Source organism: Leptonychotes weddellii, chromosome 12 (assembly GCF_054177405.1).
Source record: "Leptonychotes weddellii isolate Sample4059 chromosome 12, ASM5417740v2, whole genome shotgun sequence".
Taxonomy (NCBI): domain Eukaryota; kingdom Metazoa; phylum Chordata; class Mammalia; order Carnivora; family Phocidae; genus Leptonychotes; species Leptonychotes weddellii.
The window spans coordinates 1,726,856-1,742,374 of NC_138380.1; the positions used below are offsets into that span (position 1 = coordinate 1,726,856).

Here is a 15,519-nt window from a genome sequence, read left to right on the forward strand (position 1 = left end):
GGCCCCCCCCCCCCCCCCCCCCGCCATCCATAGTCCTGAGCAGATGATCCTCCTGACAGGTCATCAGAAGACCAGTAGTATGACTTGATGCATCACAGGGCCGACATCATTCACCTCCTTTCACTTTGTCATGTAGGCATTTTATCTTATAACTTCATCATTACCAGAAGGTGAGTACAGCACAATAAGATATTTTGAGAGAGAGACCATGTTCACATGACTTTTATTAGAGTATGTTCTATTTATTATTATTGTTAATTCCTTACTGCAGCCTAATTTATAAATTAATCTTTATCATGGGTATGTATGTATAGGAGAAAATGTAGTAGAAAAATAGGGTTTGGTCCCCATTTGCAGTTTCCTGCATCCACTGGGGGTCTTGGAACACATCTCCTATGGATGAGGGGGGACGATTGTGACAAATTTTGGGCAAACAAATTTTATCTTGTCCAAATTTTGCAATGGGATATTCCATCATTTAAAAAATGAGCACAGCCCAGTATATGTGTATGTATTCATAAGTGATATGTGTGTATACAGCTATTTTTAAATAAAACATACTAGATCAGCATTTGAAAAGGATGAGATTAAAAAAAATAGGAACACATATTTTACTTCTCTCCATAAGATATCAGGATTGCCCTACACCCTTGACATGCATGTACCTGGGCTTGGTGACCTGCATCTTTTTCCTCCCGGGTTCTCACTCACTGGCTCTGCCCTGTCGTTAGCTGTGACTGCAGGGATGTGCGCCCGTTTGCCCAAGCATGGGCCTTAAAACATCTCTGCTCTTCCCCAGCAATGAGAACCCCCCCCAGACTCAGGGCAGAGGAGCCAATTAGAGCAGCCCCTCAGCCCCCAGCCCTCAGCCCATTGCCCATGGGCTGTGGGGCTCAGAAATGACAGGCTTCCCCATGAGCCACTGACATGTGGGGCCTTACCAGCAGCCAGGCACCTGACCTACACAACTGTCCTTTGTTACTGTAAACAACCAAGCTTCCGGGGAGAGTAAACCAGAGTCAGATGCTTCCTATCAAAGCGGTTTCATGCATTTCTTCTTCACGTACAAGCTAAAATAGTATGGCTCTAAGTCATTAAAATGTGATTTGCCATCTTCTGATGTTGAATACCACTGAATATTTTATTTTTATACTTTGGGTTTACATATTTGAAGTGCTGAAGTATAATAGTAATTTATCCCATAGAAATAAAGCAATTACTGCAAAACAAATATTAGGAATGGCAGAGGGCCCAAGACAATTTGAAGACTGTTTTTAGGTGACCAGCTTGTTGGTCAGATACCAGCTGTATCTAGGTAGGTGTGTGCACAGGGGAGCACGGGAACAGTGTGCCACGACCGTCCTGGCAGGTCCCCCAGCTGCCAGTCAGAACCGCGTGGAAATAGGCCAGTTGATCAGACGACCGTGAAAGAAAGGGAGCGATTCTGCTGTTCGGAGCAATCCCAACTGATCAACTAGAAGCATAGCAAGTCACTAAATTACAGAACCTCTGAGACTCAAATTTTTATCCATTACTCACTTATTTCAACTGATTAAACTCATCAATTTGAAATTTTTATAAACTAAAGACTAAAACTGGGTAGGTTGTCAGCTTTTAAAATATATTTAGGGTTCCTATGTACAACTACTAAGAGTGTATTTCATTGGAGAGTAGATTACACTGTAGCACTTAACCCCAAACTCATACAATTTGTACAAAATTGAGGTAAATCCACCCCCCGCCCCCACCACCACCCGGGAGTGATAGAATTTTTCCTGACTGTGAATTCAACATTCAAGAATTTTCTTTTGATAGCCAGAGCGGCAGAGGGGACAAGCATGGAAAGGAGAACTGTCCCCCAGTGAGAACTCCTCCAGAGCAAGGAGACACGTGTGGTGGAACACGTGTGAGCAGGACAGGAGGACTATCTCTCGGGAAGCCTGGCCGCAGCGCGTCTCCGATGGGTCCTGGTGACCGCCACTGCTGGCTGGGAGTGGGGCGAGGCAGATGGGGCACTCAGAGGTCTCCCGGTGCAGAGCCTGCGGCACAGGAGAGGACGTGAGCTGTCGTGCAGGTAGTAGCTCTGTCATGATGGAAAGCTTCCTAAATTTAAGTGAGAACTGTATATACCAAGAGACATGGCCCTTCTAGAGATGAAGTTTCATCCTGTGTTACAATGACACTAATTATACATATACTGTTAGTCCTGTGGAAAATGGAAAGGAAGAGTAGCCTGCTTGTGACAAGCAGTTTTAAAACAAACAAAAATACTTTATAAAATGCTGAACATTAATGGTATAGATTTCCTTTTAGTTGAGCAATAGAGAGTGGTCTTTTTCAAAATCTTGGCCTTATATTGCTGCTAAACTTCTTTATAAATTTTCGTATTTTAATGATTTTTTAAGTAAGTTTTTCCTCTGTTGAATTCTGAGGCTCCCCTTTTCCTGAGGTGCTACAGATGCCAGAGGAGGGCAGGCTAGGGCTTGAAGGAAAACCGGGAAGCTAGCACGTGGGGTGTCTTTTCCCTTTGGTGTTTTCATTATTCACAGGAAGGCGTCCTCAAAGCAGTGTCCCATGGAAGGGCCTTGACCTCACCCCAGCCTGGATGGCAAAGGTTCAGGGTACAAGAACAGCCAGGGCCGAAAGCTCCGCACCACAGGGTCCCCAAGTCTCCCCTCTAATGTCTCCCAGACGCCTGGGGGCTGCTGCTTCCAGTGAGTGACCCACGCCTACCTGGATCTGGATCTTCTCCCAGTCTTCTTCTGTGAGCTCATGGCCACACCTGTCCTCCAGCTGCTGAAGAACACTTCGGTTTATGGCCAGGCAGTGGTCGATTTCCCAGAAGAGGTCCTCTATGTCTGTGCTGAAGGAGCACAGTATGCGGCGATTGATCTCTGTGAACTGGAAAGGACATGGGAGGCAGTGCATTAACATGCCCCGGTGGGGGGCGGATTCTACCTGTAGGTGCAAGGGAAGTGCCTTCGTGGGTCCTCATCACCTTTTTTACTAACTTTCCTCAGGTCTCTACCTTTGAAGAAGACTTTTTGGGGAAACAGACATATGCATATTTACCTAATAGAGCCATGTCCAGATAGTTGATGCAAAGAGATTCAAAAGGTCCACCTGGTTTAAGTCTTGGTGGTTAACAAGAAATACATTGTAATTAAGAGTTGAGAGCTAATAAAAGGGAAAGGGAAGTGGAGAGGAGAAAGGGATGATCACCCTGCTGTGGCAGCGTGGATTCTGATCTGTAAGCAGGGTGCTCATTGCGTGCAGCCACAGTGCCCCGAGCTCTTGCCCAGCCAGGGAACCAGCACTCTTCCCATCCCCTTGCTTGCCAGCTGGCTTCCCAGTGTGGTTGCAGATTATGAACGATCATCTTAGCGTGACCATAAACAAACAAAAAAGGAAATCTAAGATTATCCCCATCTTTTAAACTAGTTATTCATTCTGCTTTTCTCAGCAAGCCCTAAAATCGTAACTTGAAAACTCCCATTGCCTAAGGACCTTAAAAATCCCTTTATGGGAGGTAATCAATTTATGGACACTTGTATGGCCCCTTGCTACAGAACAGATCTTTAGGACTTATTTTAAAATTGTTTCCCTTGCTAGTCCACCATAATGAAGGCAGCATATTACATTTTACCTCAAACTTTTAAAAAGTTTGCTCCAAAGTACTGTCCTTAAATAGAGTTCTCTAATGCCCCCCCAGTTCTTTTTATAGAGTACTACTTTTTTAAATAAAGTACTACTTTTTTTTATATAAAAGGATTTAGAGAAACACAGTGATCTTAGGCAAATGATTTAGCTGGTTGTGGGATGGTGTGCTTTCTGTCCTGATGACACAAGCTGGAACTGCCAGGGTGAGGCAGAGTTACTGCAGACTCTCGGCTACAGCGCAGGGATTCACAGTGAGAATTCGCTCATATCTGATTAGCAAAATGGAACATGCCTACATCATGTAGAAGTCACAGTTGCTAACTGCAAAGTGGCTTAATATGGTATCCTTCACTCTCTTTTCGTCCCCCAGACTCTGTTTGGTCTGTGCTCTGATTTGGAAATATTTACTGTGTGATTCTCCCTGGTTTCTTCAAAGATGCTATTGCTTCTTTTCAAAAAGGAAAAAGGCCTACAATTATTGGTTTATTAGAAATTTAACACATCTAAATCTTTAGTAGGGGTTTTATTAAGACAGTTATTGTTTTGTTAGTGTCTTGGTTACAGTTCTACAGGTTTTAGATGGTTTGCCCGTCTTGCCATAAGTCCTGCATGAACAGGAACAAACACGTTAGGAGCAATGCCTAGATAGAAAAGTGATTTTGTGATTACAAAGGGCTTCAAGAGTCCAGAAGTCAATCTCCTTAGATGGGCTTGGAAGGAAGAATAGTTTCATGGTTTTCAGTTAGGTTGTAAAGATCTGGATTATCAGAGAAAAGGCAATCATAGTTGAGGAATTCTTTTGAGAAAAGACTGGAAACAGCTAGGGCATTGGGTGGGGGCAGAGTGAATGGTTTTTATTAAAGAGTTTTTGGCAAGAACCCTCAGCACTGTTGGTGGGAATGTAGATTGGGACAGCCGTTGTGGAAAACAGTATAGAGATTTCTCAAAAAATTGGAACTACCATATGATCTAATAGTTTGAGTACTGGGCATTTGCCCAGAAAACACTAATTTGAAAAGATACATGCATTGTTTATGTTTATTACAGCATTGTTTATAATAGCCAAGATATGGAAGCAGCTCAAGTGTCCATCCATAGATAAATGGATAAAGAAGATGTGGTACACACACACACACACACACACACACACACACAGAGGAATATTACACAGCCATAACAAGGATGAGATTGTGCCATTTGAGACAACATGGATGGACCTAGAGGCTATTATGCTAAGTGAGATAAGTCAGACTGAGAAAGACAGTTACCATATGATTTTATTTATGTCTGTAATCTAAAAAAATTAATAAACGAAAAGCAGAAACAGACCCATAAATACAGAGAACAGATGGCTGCCCAAGGGAAGGAGGGTGGGGAGATGGGCAAAGTGGGTGAAGGGCTGTGGGAGAGACAGGCTTCCAGTTACGGACGAACGAGTCCCGGGGGCGAAAGGCACAGCAGAGGGAATCTGGTCACTGGTGGGGTAACAGTGTCGTGTGGTGACGGATGGGAACGCGCTTGTGGTGAGCACAGCGTGCTGCATAGACCTGTGAGTCACTCGGTTGCACACCTGAAACTAATGTAACATTGTGTGTCAACTATATTCAAATTAAAAAAAAGTTTTGGGGATGGACTGTATTATTTATCTTCTCAAAATAATGTGATACACTTAGAAAAACTCCTTTAAGTATCATTGTTTTTAGAACTTTCTAAATGTAAGAGCTAGTTACTCTAGATCATCCCTGTCCAAAAGAAATGTAATATGAGCCACATCTGTAATCCTAAAACTTGTAGAAGGCACATTTAAAAAAATTTTTTTAAAGGTGAAATTAATTTTAATATTTTACTTAACCCAACATATCCAAAATATTATCATTTCAAAATATGTCAACTGAATAAACTATAAATGAGATATTTTATTCTTTCTTTCCTGTCAAGTCTTTGAGATCCTGTGTGTCTCTAGCCTGTTTCGATTTGGACTGGCCTCGCTTCAAGGACTCGACAGGCACCTGCAGCTTGTGGCTGGTGGCTCACGCAGACATTACTGCACAGATCTGATCATCGGAGAGCGACCACGGCACCTGAGGCACGGAGATGCCACTCAGCCAGGGTCGCACCAGGGGCTCCTTTGTTGAACATCTGAAGACTGATGTAAATAGCTACGGAATCATCTGTTCCAAGGGCTGTGGTGGCTGTCACCTTCTTACTCTCTTGCTGGTCCTTCCCCAGCACAGAGCTCTCTATAGAAGTTGGCATCGCGTCCAGAAACACCACAGTCCCACTCCTCCCATGCTAGGTGGGGCCACGTGACATAGCTGTTCCAAATGGAAGTGGGGTCTCCGGCCTGGGCACACAGGTCTCTACCCCCCGCCCCCAGGGACGGCACAGAGAAAGGCTGCAGGGGACAGTGCCTGCATCCTACAGGGTGGCATGCTGCCCTCGTGGGTGGGACCAAAGCTCCTACTTTGAGTCATTGGAATTTGGAGGTCGTTTGCTCCAGCAGTTAGAAGTGTCCTGATTGAGTGATCACACCTGTCTCATGTTGTTGGGCTTGGTGATGTGAACGAAACCTATCAGAACTCAGAGACAATTAGATGAGTGATGATGATGTAGGACTTTACAGCTCTCAAGTATTCTAGTCTGCTGGCCAGCTCTCATGTGTGTCTTTTGTTTGTTTGTTTTTATGTGGACCCAGCTGGCAGAACAGAGTATGTAAGTCCCCTCCAGAGCTCCTGCTCCAAGGCCAGACCCCAGAAGGTGCCTTCAGGGATGAAGTGTACCCTTCCGCTTCTTACTCCCCTAAGAAGACGTGGACACACACAGGAAGGGAGGGCAGCTGTGGTGAGTGCGCCCTTGCTGGCCTTTGTCCCCGGCTGGTACAGGAGACTGCTGGGTTTCAGGGAAAGGCGATGCTGGGACATGACAGGTGCCCACGCGGCTGGTGGTTGGGGTTTTAATGGTGTGTGTGGGAATCTTCCAGGCACCTGTGTTTTGGGGGTTTGTTTGCAATTGTGTTTTAGCCATACAAATGCCCCCCAACTTACAGTAGTTTGACTCAGGATTTTTCGACCTCAAGATGGGGCAAAAGCGATCCACACTCATCAGAAACCATGCTCCGAGTTCTGAATGTGGATCTCTTTCCGGGCCAGCGATACGCGGTCCGATCCTCCCCCTGTGATGCCGGGCGGGGGCCGCAGCTCCCAGCTGCCACGCGATCACGAGGGGCCACGGCCGATACACCGACAGCCATCTGCACCCACACAGCCGTCCCGTCCGTCACTTTCAGGACAGCGTGCCGTGTATTCCAGGAGATATTCGACACTTTACTGTCAAACAGGCTTCGTGTTACATGACTTTGCCCAACTGTGGGCTAATGTGAGTACTCTGAGCACACTTAAAGTGGGCTGGGCTACGCTGTGACGTTCGGTAGGTTAGGTGTGTGAAATGCATCTTTGACTTAATGATATTTTTGATTTATGATGGGTTTATCAGGACCTAGTGCCATCCTAAGTCAAGGCACATTTGCATTTAGAGGCTTGGAGGAAGATGCTCTTCTGTTATGAATCAAATTCTATTTCACGCTGACCCTAATTGTAATTGCCAGGCAGCTGGAGCTTAATTTAGGTTCTTCAACTGACAGTGTATCCTAGGGCTTTGATTTTAATTTTCTTTGTTCTTTGGCTCTTTGACTATTTGATAATCTCTAAACAAATGATTGAGAGAAGAGTTCCCTACTGTGTAAAAGGGAGAATTCCTTGGAAATCTGTATGATGGCCTTCTGATTCATGTTTCATGATCCATGTGCTCTGTGAGTTTTCTTGACATGAGAGCGATTTCCCATATATACATGGAATGGAATATAAGATCTTTTCTTCCTTCAAAATTATGTCTCAGAAAAAAGGGGTCATATTCTATTCCAGACCTTACAAAGGATTTCGGGTTATGAGGCGTATTCTGAAATGTTTTCTGGACACAGAAGTGCTGTTTGGAGAACATGCAAGAGTGTGAATGACTGACTTGGAGGCTCATTCTCAACGGTGGTGCTGGGACCAGCGGCCTTGGCATCCCCTGCGAGCTTGTTAGAAATGCTGATTCCCAGCCATGCCTCAGACCTCCTGGGTCAGAACCTGGGGACTCTGATGCTTGCTCAAGTTTGAGAACTGCTATTGCAGAATTCACCTGCTTGATTTTAAGAGTCAAAGTTACTTACCACGGCTTTCATCACCCTTCCTGGGGGTGTGACCTCCCAACCTCCAGGTTCAGAGGTCCCTTAGAGAGCAAGAGAATAACTGTGGAGGCTTGCGCGTGCGCACACACGCTTATGTTATATTAACGGATACGTTGTGTGTGATAATAGATCTATGTATGCCCGGATGACTGCAGGAATCCTGACTGTTCTGACATGTGGATGAGTTCTTGCAGCTTGAGATAAAGCACCTTAGATGGAAACATAGCTGATATGCTCTGAACAGCTGTGTTTGGTGACTCCCAAGGGGCCCTGGTGAGGCCCTAAGTGTCACCTCACCCAGGCGCGTCTCCTCCTGCCTTCACCAGGGCTGTTGGCACACGCCTCGTTGCCTTTATTACTACGGACTTGGCGGCTGGGAGTGCTGGGCCTCCTGCTGTTACACCCTAAGGTGTTTGTCAAGGGTTCCCACTCCATCTTAGCATTTCTGGAGGGCTTAGGATGTGCGTGACCATGGCAGGTGCTTTGGTGCTTGCGGAAAACCTGGGCTTGCCAGCTTTTGCAGATGCAGCCAGTAAATTGGGGGAGGATGGGTCTTAATGCTCAGTGTGTCAATCTGAATGCTAATTGGTGTCATACAGCGAAACAGAAATACATGCTCAGGATATGTTATAATACATGAGAATTATAAACTGATTCTAGACTCAAATGTTTGATTCTGCAAAAGATACCTAGTATAGAAGAAATAAATATTGCTTTAGTCATATTCCGCAAGTTTTGATATGTATTTTGCTGTTAATTCAATTCAAAATATTTTCTAGTTTCCATTATCATGTTTTCTTTACCAACAGGTTATTTAGAACTGTTTCTGAATTTCCAAATGTGTGAAATATTTCTAGTTATTTAAAAATTATTTTAAATTTCTAGCGTAAGTACACTGGTCAGAGACCATGCTCTACACATTTTAACTCTTTACGGTGTGATGAGAATATTTACGGGCTGTGTTTATAGATGGTCTGTTTGTATTTTGGAAGAGCATGTGTGCCACGGTTGCTGGTGGGTGTTCTGTGTGTCCTGCTCCCTGGTGCCTTGGCTTCACATATGTTTGCTCTGATGTCAGTACCCCGTCTTTTTCTGTGTCGAGTTTTCTTGTGCGTATCTATGCATATATCATACACACGTCATTCTTCTTTTCATGCGTAAGAGTCTCTTCTGAGTGACCCGCAGCTGGGCTTGTTCTCACTGGCACGTTCAGTCTGGAGATTGCTCGGTGTGTTCCCGTTCTGAGTTTTCTAGTTGTCCTGCCATCGGTTTGTTTTGATCTCTGCTCTTTTCTTCAGTGGAAATTTCTATCTCTAGTTTTCTCTCTACTAATTTGAAGGTTAAAACTCCATTTCAGTTCTTTTAGCCGTTACCTTGGGAATGCATATTGAAATTATTAACGTCGAAAGTCCATCAGAATTTCCTCTTCTCACATAAGCAAGGATCCTGGAGCGCCTGACCGGGATAGTCTCCTGGAGGTATGTCAGTCTGGTGCGGTCAGGCTCTTTTCCCTCTCCTTTAACCCTGGAAGACATCAGTAGTCTCGCTTTACAGTCAGTGCCAATTCGATTTATTTGCGTTTTTACCACTTTCTGTGCACTTCACCCCTTCTTGCTTCTTGGAATCTGGGATCATTTTCTTTCTTCATGAACGGCATCTTTCAGAATTTCCTTTAGTGGAGACATTTTAGTGACACTCTTTCCATTTTTCTCTGAAATTGTCTTTCTTTTGCCTCTGTTTTTTTTTTTTTTAAGTAGTCTCAATGCCCAGCGTGGGCCTTGAACTCACGACCCTGAGATCAGGAGTGGCACGCTCCTCTGACTGAGCCAGCCACGCACCCCTTGCCTCTGTTCCTGACTGGAATTTTCATTTGGTACATGTAGAATTCCAGGCTGGCTGAGATGTCATGCTCAGTCCTCTGGCTTCTGCTGTTACTGCCAGCAAATCTGCAGCTTCACTAGACATGCCTTTCTTTCTTTTTCTTTCTTTCTTTCTTTCTTTCTTTCTTTCTTTCTTTCTTTCTTTCTTTCTCTCTCTCTTTTCTTTCTCTTTCTTTCTTTCTTTCTTTCCTTCCTTCCTTTCTTTCCTTCCTTCTTTCTTTTTCTTCCTTCCTTTCTTTCCTTTCCTTTCCGTTCCGTTCCGTTCCTATCATACTGGGGTTCTTTGGGCTTTTTAAGTCTGTGTATCTCCTTCCCATATGAAAAATTCATAGCCTTTCTGCCTCAGGCTGTCCCCATGCTCCCTTTCCCTCCTAAATTCTGGTTCCCGGATGGAGCCCTTCATGTCCTTTCCTCAGCGTGCCACTCCCACGGGAGGTGATGGTGCAGAAGGAAAGGGAGGCATGAGGAGACCCAGGGTCCCTTCCCTGCTGGGAGCTGAGGGCTCAGACTCAGTTTTGTTTAGCATTTTATCTCTCTGCATATGAGTTAAATACACATGTATGAGGTAGGAGACGCAAACTGTAATTTTGGAGATTCCACATATGAACTAAACGCTCTTATATTTGCGCTTAAAATCAGCATTGTACAGCATAAAATTTATGCTGATAATTCAGAATTTTTTCTTTGCTTGGAACAACATTAAATAGCAGATAAAAACCACCAGGGCAGACTGAGACGGGGGTGGGGGGCAGGCAGACTGAGAATGGCCAGAGAAGAAAGTTTTGGTTTTGAACAAGGGTCCCAGTGTTCACTGGGCAGTGTTCCCGTGTCCCGGATTTTTCTCAGGCCAACCATTTGCTGAGTGCCCAGGTGGAGCTCCTACTGCTCTCACCTCTCTACAAGAGTGCAGGCAGCTGCTGGCCACTGCTGCTCCTGCATTCCCTACATGGGAACCTCCCCCGGTACAGGCGCAGGGGCCACTCACCCTGTCTGTGCAGTCCCTCCAGTTTGCAGTCTGCATCCCCCCACCCCAGCCCCTGTCATCTCAGCAGTCCCCCCCTGCCCTAAAACCCCTTGCTCCCTACTTGGCTCCCTGTCCCCTGCATCTCTTTGTACTTTTGACTCTCCCCACTTTTTGAAATTTACATTCTTAATGACACATGTTGTTTGTTGTGTGTCCCGCAGGAAGGCGGGTGCCGCAGATGGGACCCCCTCCCCAGGAGGTGGCCCTAGGGATTTGGGGGGGAAGGGAGGGGGGTGGACAAGTTTTGCAAAGTGCAGAACCACAGGCGTCAGTCATGGAAGGGGCTTGGAACAGTTTAATTTGTATTTTCGTATCTACTCAGCCTGCCTAACAAACATAATATCATTTTCACACTTGTCCACAAATCATACTTTCTTCCTTAGTTGCAATTAAAAGCATTTCATAAATGAGAAAAGTAACAATTCCTTTTATATGTATTGGTGGTTAAGGACTATTAAAATGTAGTTTATTCAATCTAAACTAAATAACTTTACCATTCAGTGTTTGCACGGTGAATGATTAACGGGATTGGTACAACAGTGTGGGAATGGCTGAGTGAGCTGGGGACCCAGGTGACCTTTAACAAGGGGGCCCCCAGCTTGCAGGAAGGCTGGGTGGGAACAAGGAGGGCTGAGCGGAGGGCTCAGAGACCCCACGGGAGCAGGGTGGGGTGGGGAGGGGGCTCTGACAGCTGCGACAGGCAGCAGTGGGGAGGGGGCCTGTCCTCTGATGCCAGCGTAGCCTTCTTGGAGCGCTGGCCTCCCCACCTCTTCGTGGGTCCCGAAGTCCTCATCCTGGGCCTGTCTGGAGCCTGAGATCCCTTGGGGCCTTGTGCCAACCTTTCTCCTCATTACTTTCCTGTAGGAATTTCCCAGCCGGCCAGTCCTTTACAGAGTCCCCTGAGTAACTGTCCTGTTTTCCGGTTTCCATGACTTCCCCGCACCAGTGGCTCCTGCAGCCTGCACGTAGGCCCAGTGTGCATGGGCTCCTCTCGTGAGCGCGCTCTTCAGCTCTTACTGCCCTGGGCACTTAGCGTTGGCTGGATGCTGTTATCTTTTTCCTGTGTGTATTTCTTATCTCCTCGAATGAGTTCTTTGGATTCAGAGAAGCCCCTGATTCATGCTAAGGCCCTTAGCATTCATTTAAAAATCTTGATTTTAAGTTTGCAGTAGATTAGAAATGAGGACACATATATGCCCCAACGTACATATTCTAAAGGAGTGCAGTACAGTATCCTTTTTGGGATTAAAAAAAAAGAACAGTGCCTATGAGCAAAGATTTTGAAGTTATTTCCAACTATCAAGATTCAACAAAGCACTGGCGTTTAGCTTTTAATCATAACATTGACATTAGCTTATTAATACATATACTGAAAATCCTTCAGTATATATTTACAGCAGATTTCTAAAAGTGAACTGGTGTGACCTTATTCTTGTAGCTTCACATATTCAAAAGTTAGCAAGGGTGATATTTATAAAGTTAAATCAACATATACTTATCGACCACCTATTGCGGCCAATTCAAAGCCATGTCCTAAGTGTAGCTATTATTAACTATTTCTTAAATCTCAAGTTCTTAAATCTCAGCCCCTTCTTGCTTTCTTTATTTCCTTACTATTATTTGGGTCAGATGTTCTTAGTAATTGAAAGGGCAAAAACTGGCAAAAAAAAGAGAAAAAAAAAAGACGAGTTCTAGTTTTTAAACCAATGATTATTAATTCTACAGAAACAAAGTGTAAAATATTCAGTTTTAAAAAGAATGAATGTCTTCATATATTTTTCCTTTTAAGTCTCGTATTTCAGATATTTGATAAGAGTTTAGCTTATTGATATGTAAAGCAATTACTGGTCATTTACAAGTAACATACTGGCTAAACATTAAAAAAAAAATATACTAACAAAAGTACCCAGGTGAACTTTGTCTGCCCGGGAGGCCTCTCTAAGTGATCCGTCTGAATGTCAGCAAATTGCTTACTAATGTGTTGACTTATGACCACCCTCAAAAGCAAAATGAAAAGCCTGGAATTTACAGCATATCAATGAATCAGTTGATAAGCTTTTACTGGTTTAATATCCTCCCAGTCTTGCTGCTTGGAGCCACTTCAAGTTAGCAACAGAATGTTTGCCATCTCTATGTGATAAAGGAAGTCAAAGGACTAAACAAACTTTAAGACCATTATGCTGTTTGGTGAGATGTCAATGAAAAAAGTAAGAGAAATCTCATGTAGGTGGGTGTGGGAGCAGGCAGCCCCTCAAGTCAACCACGGCATCTGACAAATCACTAACCTTACTTTTTAAACAATGCTCAGGACTTTTAGCTTGGGTGGAGATAGTATAATGCATTTGAAAAGTTTTAATTGCAGCAATAAAAGACCATACCTCAATTATATGACATATGCTAGCAGAATTTCTAGATAAGGATCAAAGGCATTCAAGGACCAAGCACTGCATTGTGGGCAACACTCGGGCTTTCTGTACACACTGGTGACAGGTATGAGCACAGCAGCTTTCCTGACCTCCCCCGGCAGCTGTGGTCAGAGCTCACCGAGACGTGTTGCGAGAGTGCCCCAGGACTGCTGTGCCCTCCCTCACAGCCCCAGTGCCCGCTCAGACAAAGGCACTGCTGACTCTGACCCTCTCGGGGACAAAATCCAACACTTGATCTGTTCAGTTCTTTACACAGGACTACAATCTATTTAAAAGAACCCACATCATAACACGACATCACTTTGTTCTCGTTTAGTTTGTTAGGAATGTGCCAATGATATTTTAAAGCAAGGCAAATCTGCAAAAAGAAATTCTCAGTGTATGGAAGCTTTACTATTTGTAGAAAGACGACCTCAGTATTTTATTAATTAGTTAACATCCAATAGGTGCATGGAAACCAAAGTAAGAAGAGACTTCATTAATCCCCTGTAACAGAGGAAGGAAAAGGCAAGACCAGAGTTCTGTTACAAGAAAGAGGTCAATATATAAAGACAGAATGACCTGAGCTAATCTAATCGACAGTATTAAAAACATGTCCATGTTGGCGAGATCTTGAAGCTCTAAACAAAATAAGCACCTCCTAATTTATTATGCCTAAAAATGACACACTATTCTCCCTCTTTGCCTTTCTTTCCTAGTAGTTACAGAATTTTTCCCTGAAGGTAGCATATTGTTACTGCACATTTTGCTTTGTAAACTTGCCAGTTTCTCAAACTCAAACATTAGATGTCTAACCGTTCACTGATCTGCAGTTCCATGCACACGTAGGTGGTGGGGAGGGTGGCGGGTGGACAGGCACATGAAAAGGCACAGGCATCAGAGGGCAGAGCCACCAGGCAAACTTCTGGAGGAAAACCTGGCATTTCTGGAATGTCACTGACTATGTTACAAAGCTAGGCTCCCACCCAGACGAGCCTTGATAAAGTCATTGTTCATTCTGGCTTTGGAATTTACTTGTTTTTTTTTTTTAAAGGTGGATTACTAGGAAAGTTACACACAGTGCTTCTCCTGAAGTGGGACTTGAGTGCACACGTTCAGTTCTGACACTAGCAGGATGGATATAATGAGAACCCAAGACTGAGAGTTGTATTTTTATTTCAAATATCTTAGAATGTGCTTTCTAGATTTTCAAGCTTCTTGTTACTGGCGAGCTTATGTTTTTGTTTTTTGTTTTTTTTTAAGATTATTTATTTGAGAGAGAGAGTGTGTACGAGCAAGTGCAAGCTGGGGGAGGGGCAGAGGGAGAGAGTCTCAAGCAGACTCCCCACTGAGTGTGGAGCCTGATGTGGGGCTTGATCTCATGACCTTGAGATCAAGACCTGAGCTGAAATCAAGAGCTGGACACCCAGTCGACTGATCTACCCAGATGCCCCACAATTAACCTTTTTTATTGTACGTTCATTAACAAATTGGTGTAGCTCTAGGTATTTTTAGTACTTTTGTCCTTTAATCTACATACAGAGTTAAGAGTTTACCACCCCATCATATTATATTATTAGAGGAATCTGAGTTTGCCTACATACTTACTTTTACTAGGGTGTTGTATATAGTCATATATTTTCATGTTACTAATTAGCATCCTTTCATCTCAGCTTGAGGAAGAGCTTTTTGCATTCTTGTAAGGCAGGCCTAGGGGTGATGACCTCCCTCAGTTTTGTTTGTCTGGGAACATCTTTATATGTCCTTCATTTCTTTCTTTTTAAAAAAAATTTTTTATTTTGTTAGTCACCATACAATACATCATTAGTTTTTGATGTGCTGATCCACGATTCATTGTTTTCGTATAACACCCAGTGCTCCATGTAGTATGTGCCCTCCTTAATACCCATGACCGGGCACTGGGCTAACCCATCCCCCCAACCCCCTCCCCTCTAAAACCCTTAGATTGTTTCTCAGAGTCTACAGTATCTCATGGTTCATCTCTCCCTCCGATTTCCCCCCTTCATTTTTCCCTTCCTTCTCCTAATGTCCTCCATGCTATTCGTTATGTTCCACAAGTAAGTGAAACCATATGATAATTGACTTTCTCTGCTTGACTTATTTCACTTAGCATAATCTCCTCCAGTCCCATCCATGTTGATGTCAAAGTTGGGTATTCATCCTTTCTGATGGCTGAGTAATATTCCATTGTATAAATGAACCACATCTTCTTTATCCATTCATCTGTTGAAGGGCATCTCGGCTCCTTCCACAGTTTGGCTATTGTGGACATTGCTGCTATGAACATTGGGGTGCATGTGC

At 44.0% G+C, this 15,519-nt stretch overlaps 1 protein-coding gene and 1 long non-coding RNA gene across 7 annotated transcripts in view; one reads left to right on the top strand and one right to left on the bottom strand.

The window, feature by feature from the left end:
* Window positions 1-1,419: 1,419 nt before the first annotated feature.
* Window positions 1,420-15,519, bottom strand: part of RNF32 (ring finger protein 32) — a 36,913-nt gene continuing 22,813 nt past the window's right edge. For 4 of the 6 annotated variants that reach the window (XM_081799762.1, XM_081799759.1, XM_081799758.1 and 1 more), the window contains 2 exons: window positions 2,734-2,901; window positions 1,420-2,039 (listed from right to left, as the gene is read on the bottom strand). In XM_081799762.1, coding sequence (XP_081655888.1) covers window positions 1,788-2,039; window positions 2,734-2,901 — 420 coding nt within the window. In that variant the 3' untranslated portion in view covers window positions 1,420-1,787. Of the gene's footprint in view, window positions 2,040-2,733; window positions 2,902-11,069; window positions 12,450-15,519 lie in introns of those variants that run through there. The other 2 variants (XM_081799760.1, XM_081799761.1) reach the window with 2 other exon arrangements.
* Window positions 5,583-15,519, top strand: part of LOC145716436 (uncharacterized) — a 32,787-nt gene continuing 22,850 nt past the window's right edge. The window contains exons 1-2 of the long non-coding RNA XR_014139063.1: window positions 5,583-5,811; window positions 6,356-6,501. This is a non-coding gene — a long non-coding RNA (uncharacterized LOC145716436). The remainder of the gene's footprint in view (window positions 5,812-6,355; window positions 6,502-15,519) is intronic.